Below are 13,962 nucleotides of genomic sequence, written 5' to 3'. Positions count from 1 at the left end.
GCCCGCCCCGCCCCTCCCCGGAAGGCCCGGGTGTCCGCAGCTCCCCGTGGACTCCGACCCGGGGCAACATGGCCGCGTTCTCACCTCTGCGCGACTGCCAGGTACACGGAGGCTGCCCCCGGCCAGGTGCCCCTCGGGCCCCGGGTGTTGGGAGTGGCCTGGTGCTAGCGGAATGGCGGGAGACATGGCCTGGGCGCCGGGCGTAGGGTGAGCCCTGGGCGCACGGGCGCGTCCGCGGCAACACCTGGAAGGGACCCGAGGCCCTTCTTGTGGAGTCCCCACTGAGGGAAATAAGAGGCGCCTGTCAGGGTATTAGGGAGACCCCAAGACCTCCTAAAAATCGTAGCTCACTGGGCGTGGCGTGGGACGCAGGGAAGCCCGCAAAGGTGAGGGGCTCCTTGGAATCAGCCCGGGACAGGGAGCTTGAGCCCATCTTGCAGATGAGGAAGGTGGAGGTCAGAGGGGCCAGGTGACTTGTGTGTGTGGAAGTTTGAAGGGCTCCTGGGAAGAAAGCCCTGCCATTCCCTCCTTCCTGTCTGTAGGCCTGGAAGGATGCGAGGCTCCCGCTCTCCACCACAAGCAATGAAGCTTGCAAGCTGTTTGATGCCACGCTGACCCAGGTATGCCTGCCTAGAGAGGCCCTGGCCCCTTCTGTGGAGGTCTACGAGAAGGTTTTTGTTTGTTTGCTTTTGTTTTTGAGACGGACTCTCACTCTGTCGCCCAGGCTGGACTTCAGTGGCGCAATCTCAGCTCACTGCAAGCTCTGCCTCCCGGGTTTACCCCATTCTCCTGCCTCAGCCTCCCGAGCAGCTGGGACTACAGGCGCCCGCCACCGCGCCCGGCTAATTTTTTGTATTTTTAGTAGAAACGGGATTTCACCGTTGACAGGATGGTCTCGTTCTCCTAACCTTGTGATCCGCCCGCCTCTGCCTCCCAAAGTGCTGGGATTACAGGCGTAAGCCACCGTGCCCGGCCTGGGAAGGTTTTTAAATTGGGGAATGCTTTTTAAATTGCACCATGACCTTAGCAATAGATGGCAGTACATCTGTGCACTCTGTACTGGAGGACGTGGGAGCGTGGGGACATATCTCTGCCGCCCACAGCGTCCTGAGAGGGCCTCTGCACTCACCCTCCTTCCCCAGGACTCTGAGTGGTGGGTGGACAGCAGTGGGTGCCATGGGGATGTTTTTTGAGGGTGCTGGCCTCCTTGGGCCTCCCCTTGTGGCCTGCTGAGGGTCTGATGCAGGGCTCGGCTACTTAGGACATGGTATCCTGTCCTGGGATGCATCTGTGAATATACTGTCTTCACCTAGACTGTGCCAACACCTTCTGCCACATTACCAGTTGTTTCTCTACCCATGAAGGGTCCTATAGTTTTAGAACTAGGAGAAGTCTCAGAAGATCCAACTAGTTTGTTTGACAGGTAGGGGAACTGAGGCTCAGAGAGTTGAACCTACTTGACTTGAAGGTAGTCCATGAATTAGAGGCAGAACCAGGGTGAACCTGGGCCTAACTACACTGATAGAAAACTAAAGCTGGCGTTGGCATGGGCGGTGAGGCCCCTGCATACTGACTTCATCCACATAACATGAGGACCCAGGGAGCTCTTAGAAGCCTACTGGCTGAACAAGAGAGGACTGATGGAATGCTGTGAGCTGTGCCATGGGTGCCCCTCCTGTTCCCAGCCTGCCCTGCTGTTCCCAGCCTGCCCTGCCAAGGGACTCTGCTGTGGGCATCTGAGTTGTTTATTTCTGTTTCACCTGGCTCACTTGCCCTTCCTGTACCTCGCTGGCCTCTTTAGAGTACTCGATTTGTTTTTTGTTTGAGATGGACTCTTGCCCTCTTGCCCAGGCTGGAGTACAATGGCTCAATCTTGGCTCACTGCAACTTCCGCCTCCCGGGTTCAAGTGACTGACCTGTCTCAGCTTCCGGAGTAGCTGGGATTACAGGCACGCGCCACCACGCCTGGCTAATTTTTTGTATATTTAGTAGAGACGGGGTTTCACCATGTTGGTCGGGCTGGTCACAAACTCCTGACCTTGTGATCCCCTGGCCTTGGCCTCCCAAAGTGCTGGGATTACAGGCGTGAGCCACCACGCCCGGCCCCTAGTACTCGATTTGTTACACACCGCATCCCCAATCAGTGGTAGCTCATCCTCCCAGCCTGTGCATATTTTGTCCTGTGTATTGGTGTCTCTGTGCTGTCCTGTGTTAGAACTTCAATTCTTTAAATCTCTGTGCCAACCCTCCTCTATCTTGTCAAAATGCTTGTGTAGCCTATAGTCCCAGCTACTTGGGAGGCTGAGGCAGAAGGATTGCTTGAGCCCAGGAGGTTGAGGCTGAAGTGAGCTGTGATTGTGCCACTGTACTCCAGCCTGGGCAACAGAGTGAACCCTGTCTTAAAAAATATATATATATACACACACACACACACACACACACATACATACATGTACTAATTCTGTGTAGATGTAGGTTAGATAACTGAAAGGGCATATTTTAAAATCCAATGCATGATTATAGGTCTAGGACTTTTTTAAAAAAGAGGCATTTGAATAAAGGACCAGGTACCAATACACCAAATTGTTTAAAATGACGATGGGCTGGGCGCGGTGACTCACGCCTATAATCCCAGGACTTTGGGAGGCTGAGGCAGGTGGATCATCTGAGGTCAGGAGTTTGAAACCATTCTGGCCAACATGGTGAAACCCCATCTGTACTAAAGATACAAAAAAATTAGCCAGGCATGGTGGTGTGCACCTGTAATCCCAGCTACTTGGGAGGCTGAGGCAGGGGAATTGTTTGAACCAGGGAGGTGGAGGTTGCAGTGAGCCAAGATAGCACCACTGCCCTCCAGCCTGGGCAACAGAGCGAGACTCTGTCTCAAAAAAAAAAAAAAAAATTAGCCAGGTGCAGTGTGCACACCTGTAATCCTGGCTACTAAGGAGGCTGAGGCAGGAGAATTGCTTGAACCCTAGAGGCAGAGGTTGCAGTGAGCTAAGATTGTGCCACTGCACCCCAGCCTGGGCGACAGGGCAAGATTATGTCTCAATTTAAAAAAAAAAAAAAAAGATAAGTTTTATCTTTCAGCTTTTGTGTCTTTCTGACTCTCTAAAATGAATGTTTACTGTGACTATTTTTAAAACGAATGAATAAGAAGCAGGAATGTTCCTGTCGTGACCAACTTCAAGGCTCCTCTTAGGGCGGAAGAAGCCGATGTGTAGCAGGTCACCTGTCAGGAGGAACTTGCCCTTTTCTTTTCTTTTCTCTGTCACGCAGGCTGGAGTGCAGTGGCGCTATCTTGGCTCACTGCAACCTCCCAGGTTCAGGCGATTCTCTTGCCTCAACTTCCCAAGTCTCAGCTGCCCAAGTCGCTAGGACTACAGACATGTGCCACCATGCCTGACTAATTTTTGTATTATTTGTAGAGACAGAGTTTCGCCATGTTGGCCAGGCTGGTCTCAAACTCCTACCCTCGAGTGATCCACCCACCTCGGTCTTCCAGAGTGCTGGAATTGCAGGCGTGAGCCATCGCACCTGGCCAGAACCTGCCTTTTGATGTTTCTTTTTTGGAAATGCAGCATCCCTAGCCTTAGAAAGTGTGCCTCGGGTGATGCGTATTTCATTTCTTCATATAAAGAAAGTTATCAGCCAGGTTATGCCTTCTTTGGGTTAGAGTCCAGAAAACACTCAGTGTTCTACAAAGAAAAACAAATCTGGATTCATTTTTATTTTTTGTTTTTTGAGACAGAGTCTCTGTCATCCAGGCTGGAGTGCAGTGGCGTGATCTTGGCTCACTGCAGCCTTGGCCCCCCGGGTTCAAGTGATTCTCATGCCTCTGCCTACCAAGTGGCTGGGACAACAGGTGTGCACCACCATGCCCCACTAATTTTTGTATTTTGAGTAGAGATGGAGTTTCAGCATGTTGGTCAGGCTGGTCTTGAACTCCTGACCTCAAACGATCTGCCCGCCTTGGCCTCCCAGAGTGTGAACCTGGATTTAGAGCCACACCTTTGCTAGAATGATCCAAGGGCTCCGTGAGGACTTATTTTGCCTTTTCCCATTTTAGTATGTAAAATGGACCAATGACAAGAGTCTCGGTGGCATCGAGGGCTGCCTGTCAAAGCTCAAAGCAGCAGATCCGACCTTCGGTGAGTAACACCTTCCCTGGGTGGAGGGACCCCGCTTGACGCAACCAGCCCCTCTCTCTTTCCTTTATCACAGGCACACGGTTGGGATGGGGAAGGCAGGTTGGGTGGCAGTAACCAGGGTGGCGTTTGCACAGAGGGAGAGAAGATGGCAGCGCCTTTGTGTTTGGAAAAACAGTCACTTCCATAAAGATGCCAGGTTCTAATAGGCATTTTTCTTGCCTTTTCTCTGATTACCATCAATTATTGAATAAAGATGCTGATCTCATTTCTCAGATGACGAAACTGAGGGTTGGCAAGAGTAAGACCGTACTTAAAGCCACCCAGCTGGTGGTTGACAACTGGGATTAGATAAGCTTCCTGAATCCAAGGCCCAGATCCCTGGAACATGAGAGGTGGCTGCTGCAGCCTCCATCAGGGGACCAGTGAGACCTCATCTAAGTGGCCAGGGTGAGGTGGTCACTGATGGGTGACAGAGGCTGGCATCCAGGCAAGCCATGTGTACAGCGGGCATGGGAAGCCAGCACAGTGCATTGAAGGTGGGTGGTTCCAGGGTGCAGCAAGGTTCCAGGCCTGGGGGAAGGGCTGATGAGGGGACAGGGTCTTGTCACGGTGGCAGGGACCCCCTTCTCACCCTGCTGCAGCCTGGTCAGATTTAAGGCAGGGGCTTGTACTGCCCTGGAGAGGTAATACAAGGAAATAACTGGGGGAGAACGGAGAGCCAAACCCAGTCGTGGGGAGCCAGGCGCCAGGGGTGGGCTCGGACTCTGAGCAGACCTTGAGCCCTGATCAGGGGCCTTCAACCACCTGAATCATCAGCTGGGCTGGGCTGGGCTGAGCTGGGCTGGGCTGAGCTGGGCTGGGCTGGGCTGGGCTGGGCTGGGCTGGGCTGGGCTCGACTGGGCTCGACTATCGGAATCACCAGCTGTTTTCCAGGGGCCACATGGGTGGTCCTCGCACTATGGTTGGGTCTTAGGTCCCAGGCCTGAGCCAGTGATCAAGTTCTAAATGCCAGTGGACACCCTGGCCCTCCCAGAGTGTGGCCTGGGGGCCTGTACTCCTGCCAACAAGGCTGCTGCGAGGGCCACAAGGCACACACCCCCACCCTAACTTTTAGCATGTGTGAGCAGCACAGATGGGATCATGACTTCTGTGCTCCGGGGCCTCCTTGGTCCAGACCGTCATGAGCAGCATCCACTGATGCCTCCTGGGAGCCGTGTGCTGGCTGTGTGATAGTGGCCACTGATGAGCCTGCAGGCAGATGCTAAGTGGCTCATCCAGTGAAGGGGAAGGTGCTTTAGACACTGGCACTCAGCACAGTGCCCTCACTAGACAAATATTCAAGGGTGCCTTTAGGCTTGCCATTCCCTCTGTGCTTGACAAGCACCGAGGCTGAGTTCTGCAGTCATCAGGGCCACAGTGCACAGCCTACTGCTGCCTGGCTGGCCCCTCCTGGGACATGGGGTGTCTCTGTAACATATGGAGTCTGGGCTGGGCTGGGCTGAACCACCAGCCATTCTCTAACCTCCCACCAGCGATGGGCCACGCCATCTCTACTGGCCTTGTACTGATTGGCACTGGAAGCTCCGTGAAGCTGGACAAAGAACTGGACCTGGCTGTGAAGACAATGGTGGAGATTTCAAGAACCCAGCCGCTGACAAGGCGGGAGCAGTTGCACGTGTCTGCAGTAGAGACATTTGCCAAGGGGTGAGGGGCCTCCCTGAGCCGGGAGCTGGCACCCTGAGGCTGTGCTGGGGGACTGGCAGGGTATCCCTTTCCTGACGCCCCTGGGAGCAGGGCGGGATGGGAGAGCGATTCTCTCCTTGCCTCTTGAGATGCTCTCACTGGAAAATCACATCCTCTTTGCTTCCCCATCCTTGGTGGAGTGCTGAGTGAGGAAGCAGTTGGTGAAGATTCCCAACTTAGTGTTGAAAGTAACTTACTTTGGCCGGGCGCGGTGGCTCAAGCCTGTAATCCCAGCACTTTGGGAGGCCGAGACGGGCGGATCACGAGGTCAGGAGATCGAGACCATCCTGGCTAACACGGAGAAACCCCGTCTCTACTAAAAAAATACAAAAAACGAGCCGGGCGAGGTGGCGGGCGCCTGTAGTCCCAGCTACTCGGGAGGCTGAGGCAGGAGAATGGCGTAAACCCGTGGGGCGGAGCTTGCAGTGAGCTGAGATCCGGCCACTGCAATCCAGCCCGGGCGACAGAGCGAAACTCCATCTCAAATAAAAAAAAAAGAAAGTAACTTACTTTGTTTCATTAAGTAAATTGTGTATTATTTTCCTTACAAAAATAATAGGGTCACACTACAGAAATTACTAGGTTAGGGAAGACAGAAGAAAACATGCTTCTTCTGGTGGGAAATAAACAGTCAAATCAAATCTTCACCCATATGTTCCTTGCTCTTGCACTGGTTTTCACGTCATCCCCCCACTGTTCCCACGCTGGTTCCCTCGTTCTCTGGGACAGCCCCCATATCTGCTCAGGCAGGTGAGATGCCCTGCAGAGTTACATGACCTTAGCCGATTGTGCAGGGGCTCAGGGATTCCGAACCCAGAGACTGGGGAGGTGCTGCCTGGTCTTCCTGGTGAGTCATCCCAGGTGTCATTCCACCTCGGAGACTTCCTGCATGTGTCTGACCGTCTCCGGTGGGATTATCCTCGGCAATTTGTTAAACCAGTTTTTTTTTTTTCCAGTTGAACTAAACAGTAAAATTTCCCACTGGGTTTTCAGTTTTCTGATTCATAACCTAACACAGAAATTGATACTTATTTATTTATTTATTTAGACAGAGTTTTGCTCTTGTCACCCAGGCTGGAGTGCAATGGCACGATCTCGGCTCACTGCAACCTCTGCCTGCTGGGTTCAAGCGATTCTCCTGCCTCAGCCTACCAGGTAGCTGGGATTACAGGCACATATCACCACACCTGGCTCATTTTTATATTTTTAGTAGAGACGGGGTTACACCATCTTGGCCAGGCTGGTCTTGAACTCCTGACCTCATGATCCACCTGCCTTGGCCTCCGAAAGTGCTGGGATTACAGGCAGGAGCCACCACGCCCGGCCAGAAACTGGTTTTTAAAAAAACACGTCCATGTAGACCATGGCATTGGTGAGAAACGATGCCTCTTACATTCCCTGTGTGGGTGGACTATGTGTTCAGTGTTGGTGAGAAATCTTTCTCGGTTTCCAGGAACTTTCTGAAAGCCTGTGAACTATGGGAACAGATTCTCCGGGACCACCCATCAGACATGTTGGCCCTGAAATTTTCCCATGATGCTTATTTTTACCTGGGCTGTCAGGAACAGATGCGAGATTCTGTTGCTCGAGTTTACCCCTTCTGGACACCTGACATCCCCCTAAGCAGGTATGTGCCAGCTGGAAATCACATTGTTTCTGTTTCTTAATCTCTCTGTTCTGCCCTAAAAATATGGTGACTCTCTTGGGCCTGTCCTAAAAATAATGGGACCATTGTTGCTATTCTCCTAGTTCCTTAAAGTTCAAAGGCTTCACTTTCTTCATTTGATTTTCATCCCACCTGTGAATGAGGTAGTACCATTATGTATTGGTCAGTATGGGATTGTTTTTGCTGCAGTAACAAACATCCCCTGGTTCTTCTTCCCCAAAGCTTATTATAGCAAAGGTTTATTTTTTACTCATACTACATGGCACCTTAGGAGGGATGAGGGCTCTGCCGCCATGTCCTTGTCTGCATCCAGGATCCCAGCTGATGAAGCAGCTGCCCTCTGGACACACCTGTCACTAAGAGGGAAAAGCAAGCTTTCCTGGGGGGGCTTACAGTGGCAATTAAAGGTTTAGAATGAAAAGGATACCCTGCCACTCCCAAGTCATTGGCCAGAACTGATCACATGACCTCGCCCACCCACAGGAGACCAGGAAGTACAGTTCTACCTTGTGCTTGGGAAGAGAAGGAGGCCTGGAATGTGCATGAACAGCCCCAGTGACCACCACACAGGAATGACTTCACTGCAGCTTCATTACAGGATAGTTGTGAGGTTCAGAGAGGTTAATAAGCTGTATTATTTAGTCAGCACCCTCCAGAGAAGCCCAGAGAGCTCTGAGACAGAGAGATAGAGATTTATTTGAAGGAATTGACTCATGTGAGTGTGAGGGCTGGCAAGTTCAAAATCTGTAGGGCAGGGCAGCAAGCTGGAATTTCTGCAGGAGTCAGCATTAGCCTCGCATCTGGAGGCAGTCTGCAGGCAGAATTTCTTCTTCTAGGGGCCTCAGTCTTTCTCTTAAGACCTTTAACTGATAGGATGAGGCCCACCCACATGGCGGGTAATCTGCTTTACTCAAATCACATCTAGAAATAGCTTCACAGGACTGGACACAGTGGCTTATGCCTGTAATCCCAGCTCTTTGGGAAGCTGAGGCTGTAGGATTGCTTAAGCCCAGGAGTTCGAGATAAGCTTGGTCAACATGGCAAGACCCTGTCTCTACAAAAAGAAAAAATAAATGAAAAAAGTTAGCCAGGCACGGTGGCGTGTCCCTGTAGTTCCAGCTACTCAGGAGGCTGTGATGGGAGGATCTCTTGAGCCCAGGAGTTTGAGGCTGCAGTGAGCTGGCATTCATGCCACTGCACTCGGCCTGGGCAGCAGAACAAGACTTCGTCTCTAAAAGAATATGTATTTCACAGCAACATCTAGACTGGTGTTTGACCAAACAACTGGCACCATGGCCCAGCCAAATTGACACGTAAAAAATTAACCATCATAAGAACCTAGTAGTACTTGTCACACAGTAAGCATACAAGAAATAGCTTAAGTCTTGAGGATTAAATGACCCCAGTAAACACACGATACATATGTATATTATTTTAAAGATAACTCTGGAAGCCAGTGCTTAAGAACATTGCTTCAATGAATAACAAAAACTAGAATCAATCTCCTTGCACAGTAGTGAGGCTAACATCTTCGTCTCAAACAGAAGCCCCATTGCTCTATTTTGTTTTAACTTAACCCCAAGAAATCACAGGAAAGAAATCTGTTTCATGTGTGACCACCCTAGATACTCGGGTGTGCAGTTGCAGATGAGATTGGAAGTGTGGGCTGGGCGCGGTGGCTCACGCCTGTAATGCCAGCACTTTGGGAGGCCGAGGCAGGTGGATCACCTGAGGTCAGGAGTTTGAGGCCAGCCTGGCCAACATGGTGAAACCTCGTCTCTACTAAAAATAACAAAATCAGCTGGGTGTGGGTGACATGTGCCTGTAATCCCAGCTACTCAAGAGGCTGAGGAAGGAGAATCGCTTGAACCCAGGAGACGCAGGTTGCAGTGAACTGAGATTGTGCCACTGCACTCCAGCCTGGGCGACAGAGCGAGATTCTGTCTCCAAAAAAAAAAGAGAGAGAGATTGGAAGTGTGCAATTATTCAGTAGTGTCTTCCAGCCCATCCTGGGCTGGGCCTGCGCTGAGGGTGAATTGGACAGACAGGTCCCAGCCTGTAGGAGCTCCGGGTCTGAGGAGGACCCAGCTGTCCACTGAGTGCATTCCAGGCCAGGCAGGGGACCGTGTACAGCACTGAGGAAGCCAAGGAGGAGCTGCTGACAGCCACAGGTCACGGAGGCTTCCCAGGGCGGTGCCCCTGGGTCATGCCTCTGGGTGGATGTCACCATGCAGACAGGAGGGAAAGAACCCTTGTTATTCTCAGTGGAGACCCGTGTTGATTCTTAGAAGGTGGGATGCTAATTGAGGAGCAGGGCCGCTCTCTGTGCTGGGTTTGGGGATTATTGTGCGGATATAATGTTCATCTTGCCCCTCACCAGTCTGAAGGACGGAATTGCTGAAAAGCACAGAGCTTGGCATGGAAGTTGGAGGTTGTGTCCGTCTCCTGTGGCTGCTATAGCAAAGGGCTGCAAACTAGGTGGTTTGGAGCAGCACATAGGTACAGCTTTGAGGGCCAAGAGTCCCATCCAAGGTGTCAGCAGGGCCAACGCCCTCAAAGCCTCAGGAGCGGGTCCTTCCTGCCTCTTCCAGTGCCTGGCGGTGCCCGGAGTTGCCTTGAAGTCCCTTGGCTTGCAGCTGCATCACTCTGCCTTGGTCTTTACCTACCTCCTTCCCTCTGCATCTGTGTCTTCACACAGCCCTCTTCTAAGGACGCCAGTCGTTGTGTTAGGACCCACCCTAATCCCGTATGACCTCCTCTAAACGTGATTACCTCTGCAAAGACCCTATTTCCAAAAAAGGTCACATTCCCAGTACTGGTGGTTAGGACCTCAGTGTATCTTTGTGGGGACACAATTTAAACTGCTACTTGTCCATCATTTTGTATTCTGAGATATTTTTTCTGTGTTTAGCTATGTGAAAGGCATCTACTCTTTTGGCTTGATGGAAACCAACTTCTACGACCGGGCAGAAAAACTCGCCAAAGAGGTAAGTGGGTCCTTCCCAAGGTGCCTGACCCCTCGGGGAACAGCTGTCGGGTGGACCAGGGCATGTGAGGGGCACCATTCATGTGTGACCCTGGTGAACCCCATCCCCGCTCTCACTTCCTCAGAGAGATTGGGGAGCTCAAGTTAGTGTGAGCAGCTGCTGCCTGCCAGGGGCTGTCATTCACCTGTGGCCCCCCGAGGTCCCCAGAGCCACGTTCCTTAGCTAACACTGGTTCCACGTCTACAGATGAGGTTGATGGGGTACAGGGAGTCGGGGTCAGCCCACTCACTTGGGGTTGCACTGAGTGGCAGGTCTGGGCTCCCACCAGCTCTGCCTGGCTCCAGCGCCCACATTGCTTTGCAGGGACAGGAGTTTGTAGGAGGCAAAGTGTAAATAAACGTTGCCTCTTCCTTCCTGAACTTTGCATTTCTAAGCATCACTCACGGCACCAGAGGTTCAGGGAGCTGAGTGATGATGGCCAATCATGACGATTGCTGGGCGCCCATGCATAACTGGTCCCAGGGCCAGATGGCAGGCTTAAGCTGTCAGGCATGGGGCGCGGGTGGTCTCATGCTCTGGGGGTCCCTCTCCTGTACTTCTCTTCTTGCAAGATTGGAAACTGAGGCCCATGGAGGGGCTGCCATGCACAAGGGAGTGACAGCTGCTCCTGTGCCCAGCTCTGTGTGGCACTTTATATGTGTCTGCTTGTGTCCACACAGCTCTGCCCACGTGATGTTCAACTCCTTGTTGCCCAGATGAGGGGCCCGAGGCTCAGAGGCCAAGGCTAGAGCCTGCCTAAGGCCACATGGCTCGGAGATGGCAGAGCCGGATTCCACCCAGGCGACCTGGCAACGGCTGTCCTTTCAGCTGCCTGCTCCAGGCCGTGCCTCCCAACATCCTGGCTGGGGTTCTTCCCCCAGTAGTTACCCTAGTCGGCCTGCAGCACCCTCCCCAGGAGACAGCACTGGGGCCCAATGGTTCCTGGGCTCTCTGAAGACTGCTCTGATTATAGAATCTGAGACTTGTGTCTTGAGTGATACGTTCTTGGCTTTAACTCTGAGTCAGGGCTGGTGGGGGACCCGAGTGGCTTTCTGGCAGTCTTGGTTCTATGGCCTAAGGTGACCAGACACCACATCCAGGGATCAGCTGTAGGAAAGTCCCTTGGAGACCATGGCAGCTGGGCCCTCCTATGGATGGCATCCATCTGGGCACCTGAGAGCTCCTGAGACAGTTGGAGAAGCTCTGGACAAGAGTAGCTGTGGCAAACCAGATGTGGCAAGTCCCCCCCATGCCTTGCAAGGAGCAAGAAGTGGTGGATAGGGTCCATTCCTGCTCCGTTGATCCCCTTTCGCCTCCTGTCCCTTGTCTTGCAGGCACCAGCTCTTTGACTTCAACACCAGCACCCCACAGGCAACTACTGGGCAGGAAAAGGGGGCTGTGATGGGGCCAGGGGTGGTAACACATGGGCCATGTGTCTGCAGCCCCAGGCCAGTGAGGGCAGGAGGAGCCAGGGCAGGAGCAGGCAGGCAGCAGCCACAGGCACAGCCACAGAGCTTGGGGACCTGGAGCTCCAAGTGGCTCGATGGGTGGAGGCTTAGGGAGGAGGCAGCAAGCCGGGGAGCCAGGAGCCAGGACTGTAGAGGGCAGGGGAGGACTGGATTCTGCTGGGCCTTGTAGCCTGGGAGTGCAGTTTGGACTCCTTCCCAGGGAACCGTGGTGGGGCTCCAAGAGAGGGAGGAAGCCAGTCAGCCCATCAGAGCTGGTGACAGCCACCACCCTTCACTCCTTCCATGCATGAAAGCAGAATAGCAGGGTCTCATCTCAGGACCCCGCGCCCAGCCTGCTTAGACTGTGCCCAAGTGTCCTGTGCTCAGAGCCCCTGCCCCGGGGGTGCCCACAGTCCCCTACAGACACGCTTCCTTTCCCTCCGTTTCCACATAGAGTGGACTGGGCCCACGAAAGCTGAGTGGTGGGCAGAGAGGCAGGGCTTGCTGGGGCCGACCTCCTGCCAAAAGCCTCTCAGCAGGTGCTGGGCCAGGGCAGAGGAACGTGGGGCTTCTGGACCCCTGTGAAAGGCGTGGGGAGACTGAGGCAGTGGGGCTGGAGGGAACTCATGATTTGGCATGGGGGACCTGGGCGCAAGCCAGGCAGTAGGACTTCTGTCAGCCTCAGTTTACTGCTCCATTTTCCAAGCTCCGCCTGGGACTGAGTAGATGCTTAGCAAACATGAGCTGAACGCATAAGTAGAAGAAAGAAACAGCTAGGCGGGGAGGATCCTTCCATGAGTCCAGCCGCCTCGCTGGTCGCTGTCAAGCTCACAGGTCATGGGAGCGGCTGTTGTCATGAACTGTGATAACCTTAAAGCCAGCTGTTTCTGCACGCAGAAAGCCACGTGTCCTCACATATGTGGTAGTGGGAAGAGACAGCCACAGCCACTGGAGGACTTGACAGTTCACACCGCATTCACATGGGCAGTAACCGCTTCTCTAAGAGGAAGGCAGCATCCGTGGCCTTCCTGGCAGCAACTGAGGCCCAGAGAGGGCGGGCATGTTTTGCAGGCACCTCGGCTGTGTGCAGAATGCTGTGGGCTTGGGTCTGAGCCCTGGCTTTGGAAAGATCCTGCTGCTGTCCCGCTGGGTGAAGTCGCATAGCCTCCCTAAGTCTCAGCTTCCTCATCTGTGAACCGGGCAGTGAGGCCTGTGAGCTGGTGTGCCTGGGCAGGCGGGAAGCAGTGCTGATTGTCAGTGTTTTGAGTCAGAGCCCTGTCCCCCCACTTGCTCCACCCCATTCAACCCAGGCCCCTCTTGCCCCTTAGAGACCTGTCATCGCCTGCCCTGGCAGCCTGACTGATCTGCTTTATCTGGAATCCTCTTCCCCGCACCCTGTGTAGGCTTTATCTATTAACCCGACAGATGCATGGTCGGTGCACACCATCGCTCACATCCACGAGATGAAAGCAGAGATCAAGGATGGGTTGGAATTCATGCAGCACTCAGAGACCCACTGGAAGGTAAGATGCTTGTCGGTGGCTCACCTCCCTGGGAAATGCAGTGCGTCCTCTTGAGTTAGGCTGAGGCTTTATGGACAAGAGTTACGGGGCATGGTTCCCTCTCCTCCTTCTCCTGCACATGCCTCAGGTGTTTGGCTGCTGAGCAGAGCACAGTCAAGATTCTAGTCCCCACCCCAGGCCTATACCTTGCCCTAGCAACTCCACTGAGGGTCCAGCCCAGACTCTTCTGTCCTCATAGGGCCTGGTCAAGAGGAACGATTAGCCTCCTAGAAGCGCATGAGCTACACCATGACAGGGACCCTCTGTGGGATGTGGAAACCCAGAGGAAGCATTAAACTCAACTGGACTTGGGGAGACAGTGGCCAGGGAAGGTGTCCTGGAGGAGGCAACCTCTGAGTTGGCTAC

At 53.3% G+C, this 13,962-nt stretch overlaps 1 protein-coding gene across 2 annotated transcripts in view; it reads left to right on the top strand.

Moving 5' to 3' along the window:
• Positions 1-13,962, top strand: part of TTC38 (tetratricopeptide repeat domain 38) — a 30,802-nt gene continuing 16,840 nt past the window's right edge. For both annotated transcript variants that reach the window (XM_010366314.2, XM_030914831.1), the window contains exons 1-7: positions 1-101; positions 543-620; positions 4,070-4,151; positions 5,684-5,855; positions 7,348-7,521; positions 10,472-10,547; positions 13,438-13,557. In XM_010366314.2, coding sequence (XP_010364616.1) covers positions 69-101; positions 543-620; positions 4,070-4,151; positions 5,684-5,855; positions 7,348-7,521; positions 10,472-10,547; positions 13,438-13,557 — 735 coding nt within the window. In that variant the 5' untranslated portion in view covers positions 1-68. The remainder of the gene's footprint in view (positions 102-542; positions 621-4,069; positions 4,152-5,683; positions 5,856-7,347; positions 7,522-10,471; positions 10,548-13,437; positions 13,558-13,962) is intronic.

The sequence above is a fragment of the Rhinopithecus roxellana genome, chromosome 13 (assembly GCF_007565055.1).
Source record: "Rhinopithecus roxellana isolate Shanxi Qingling chromosome 13, ASM756505v1, whole genome shotgun sequence".
In the NCBI taxonomy this organism is placed as follows: domain Eukaryota; kingdom Metazoa; phylum Chordata; class Mammalia; order Primates; family Cercopithecidae; genus Rhinopithecus; species Rhinopithecus roxellana.
This window is presented reverse-complemented; position numbering and strand designations above follow the sequence as displayed.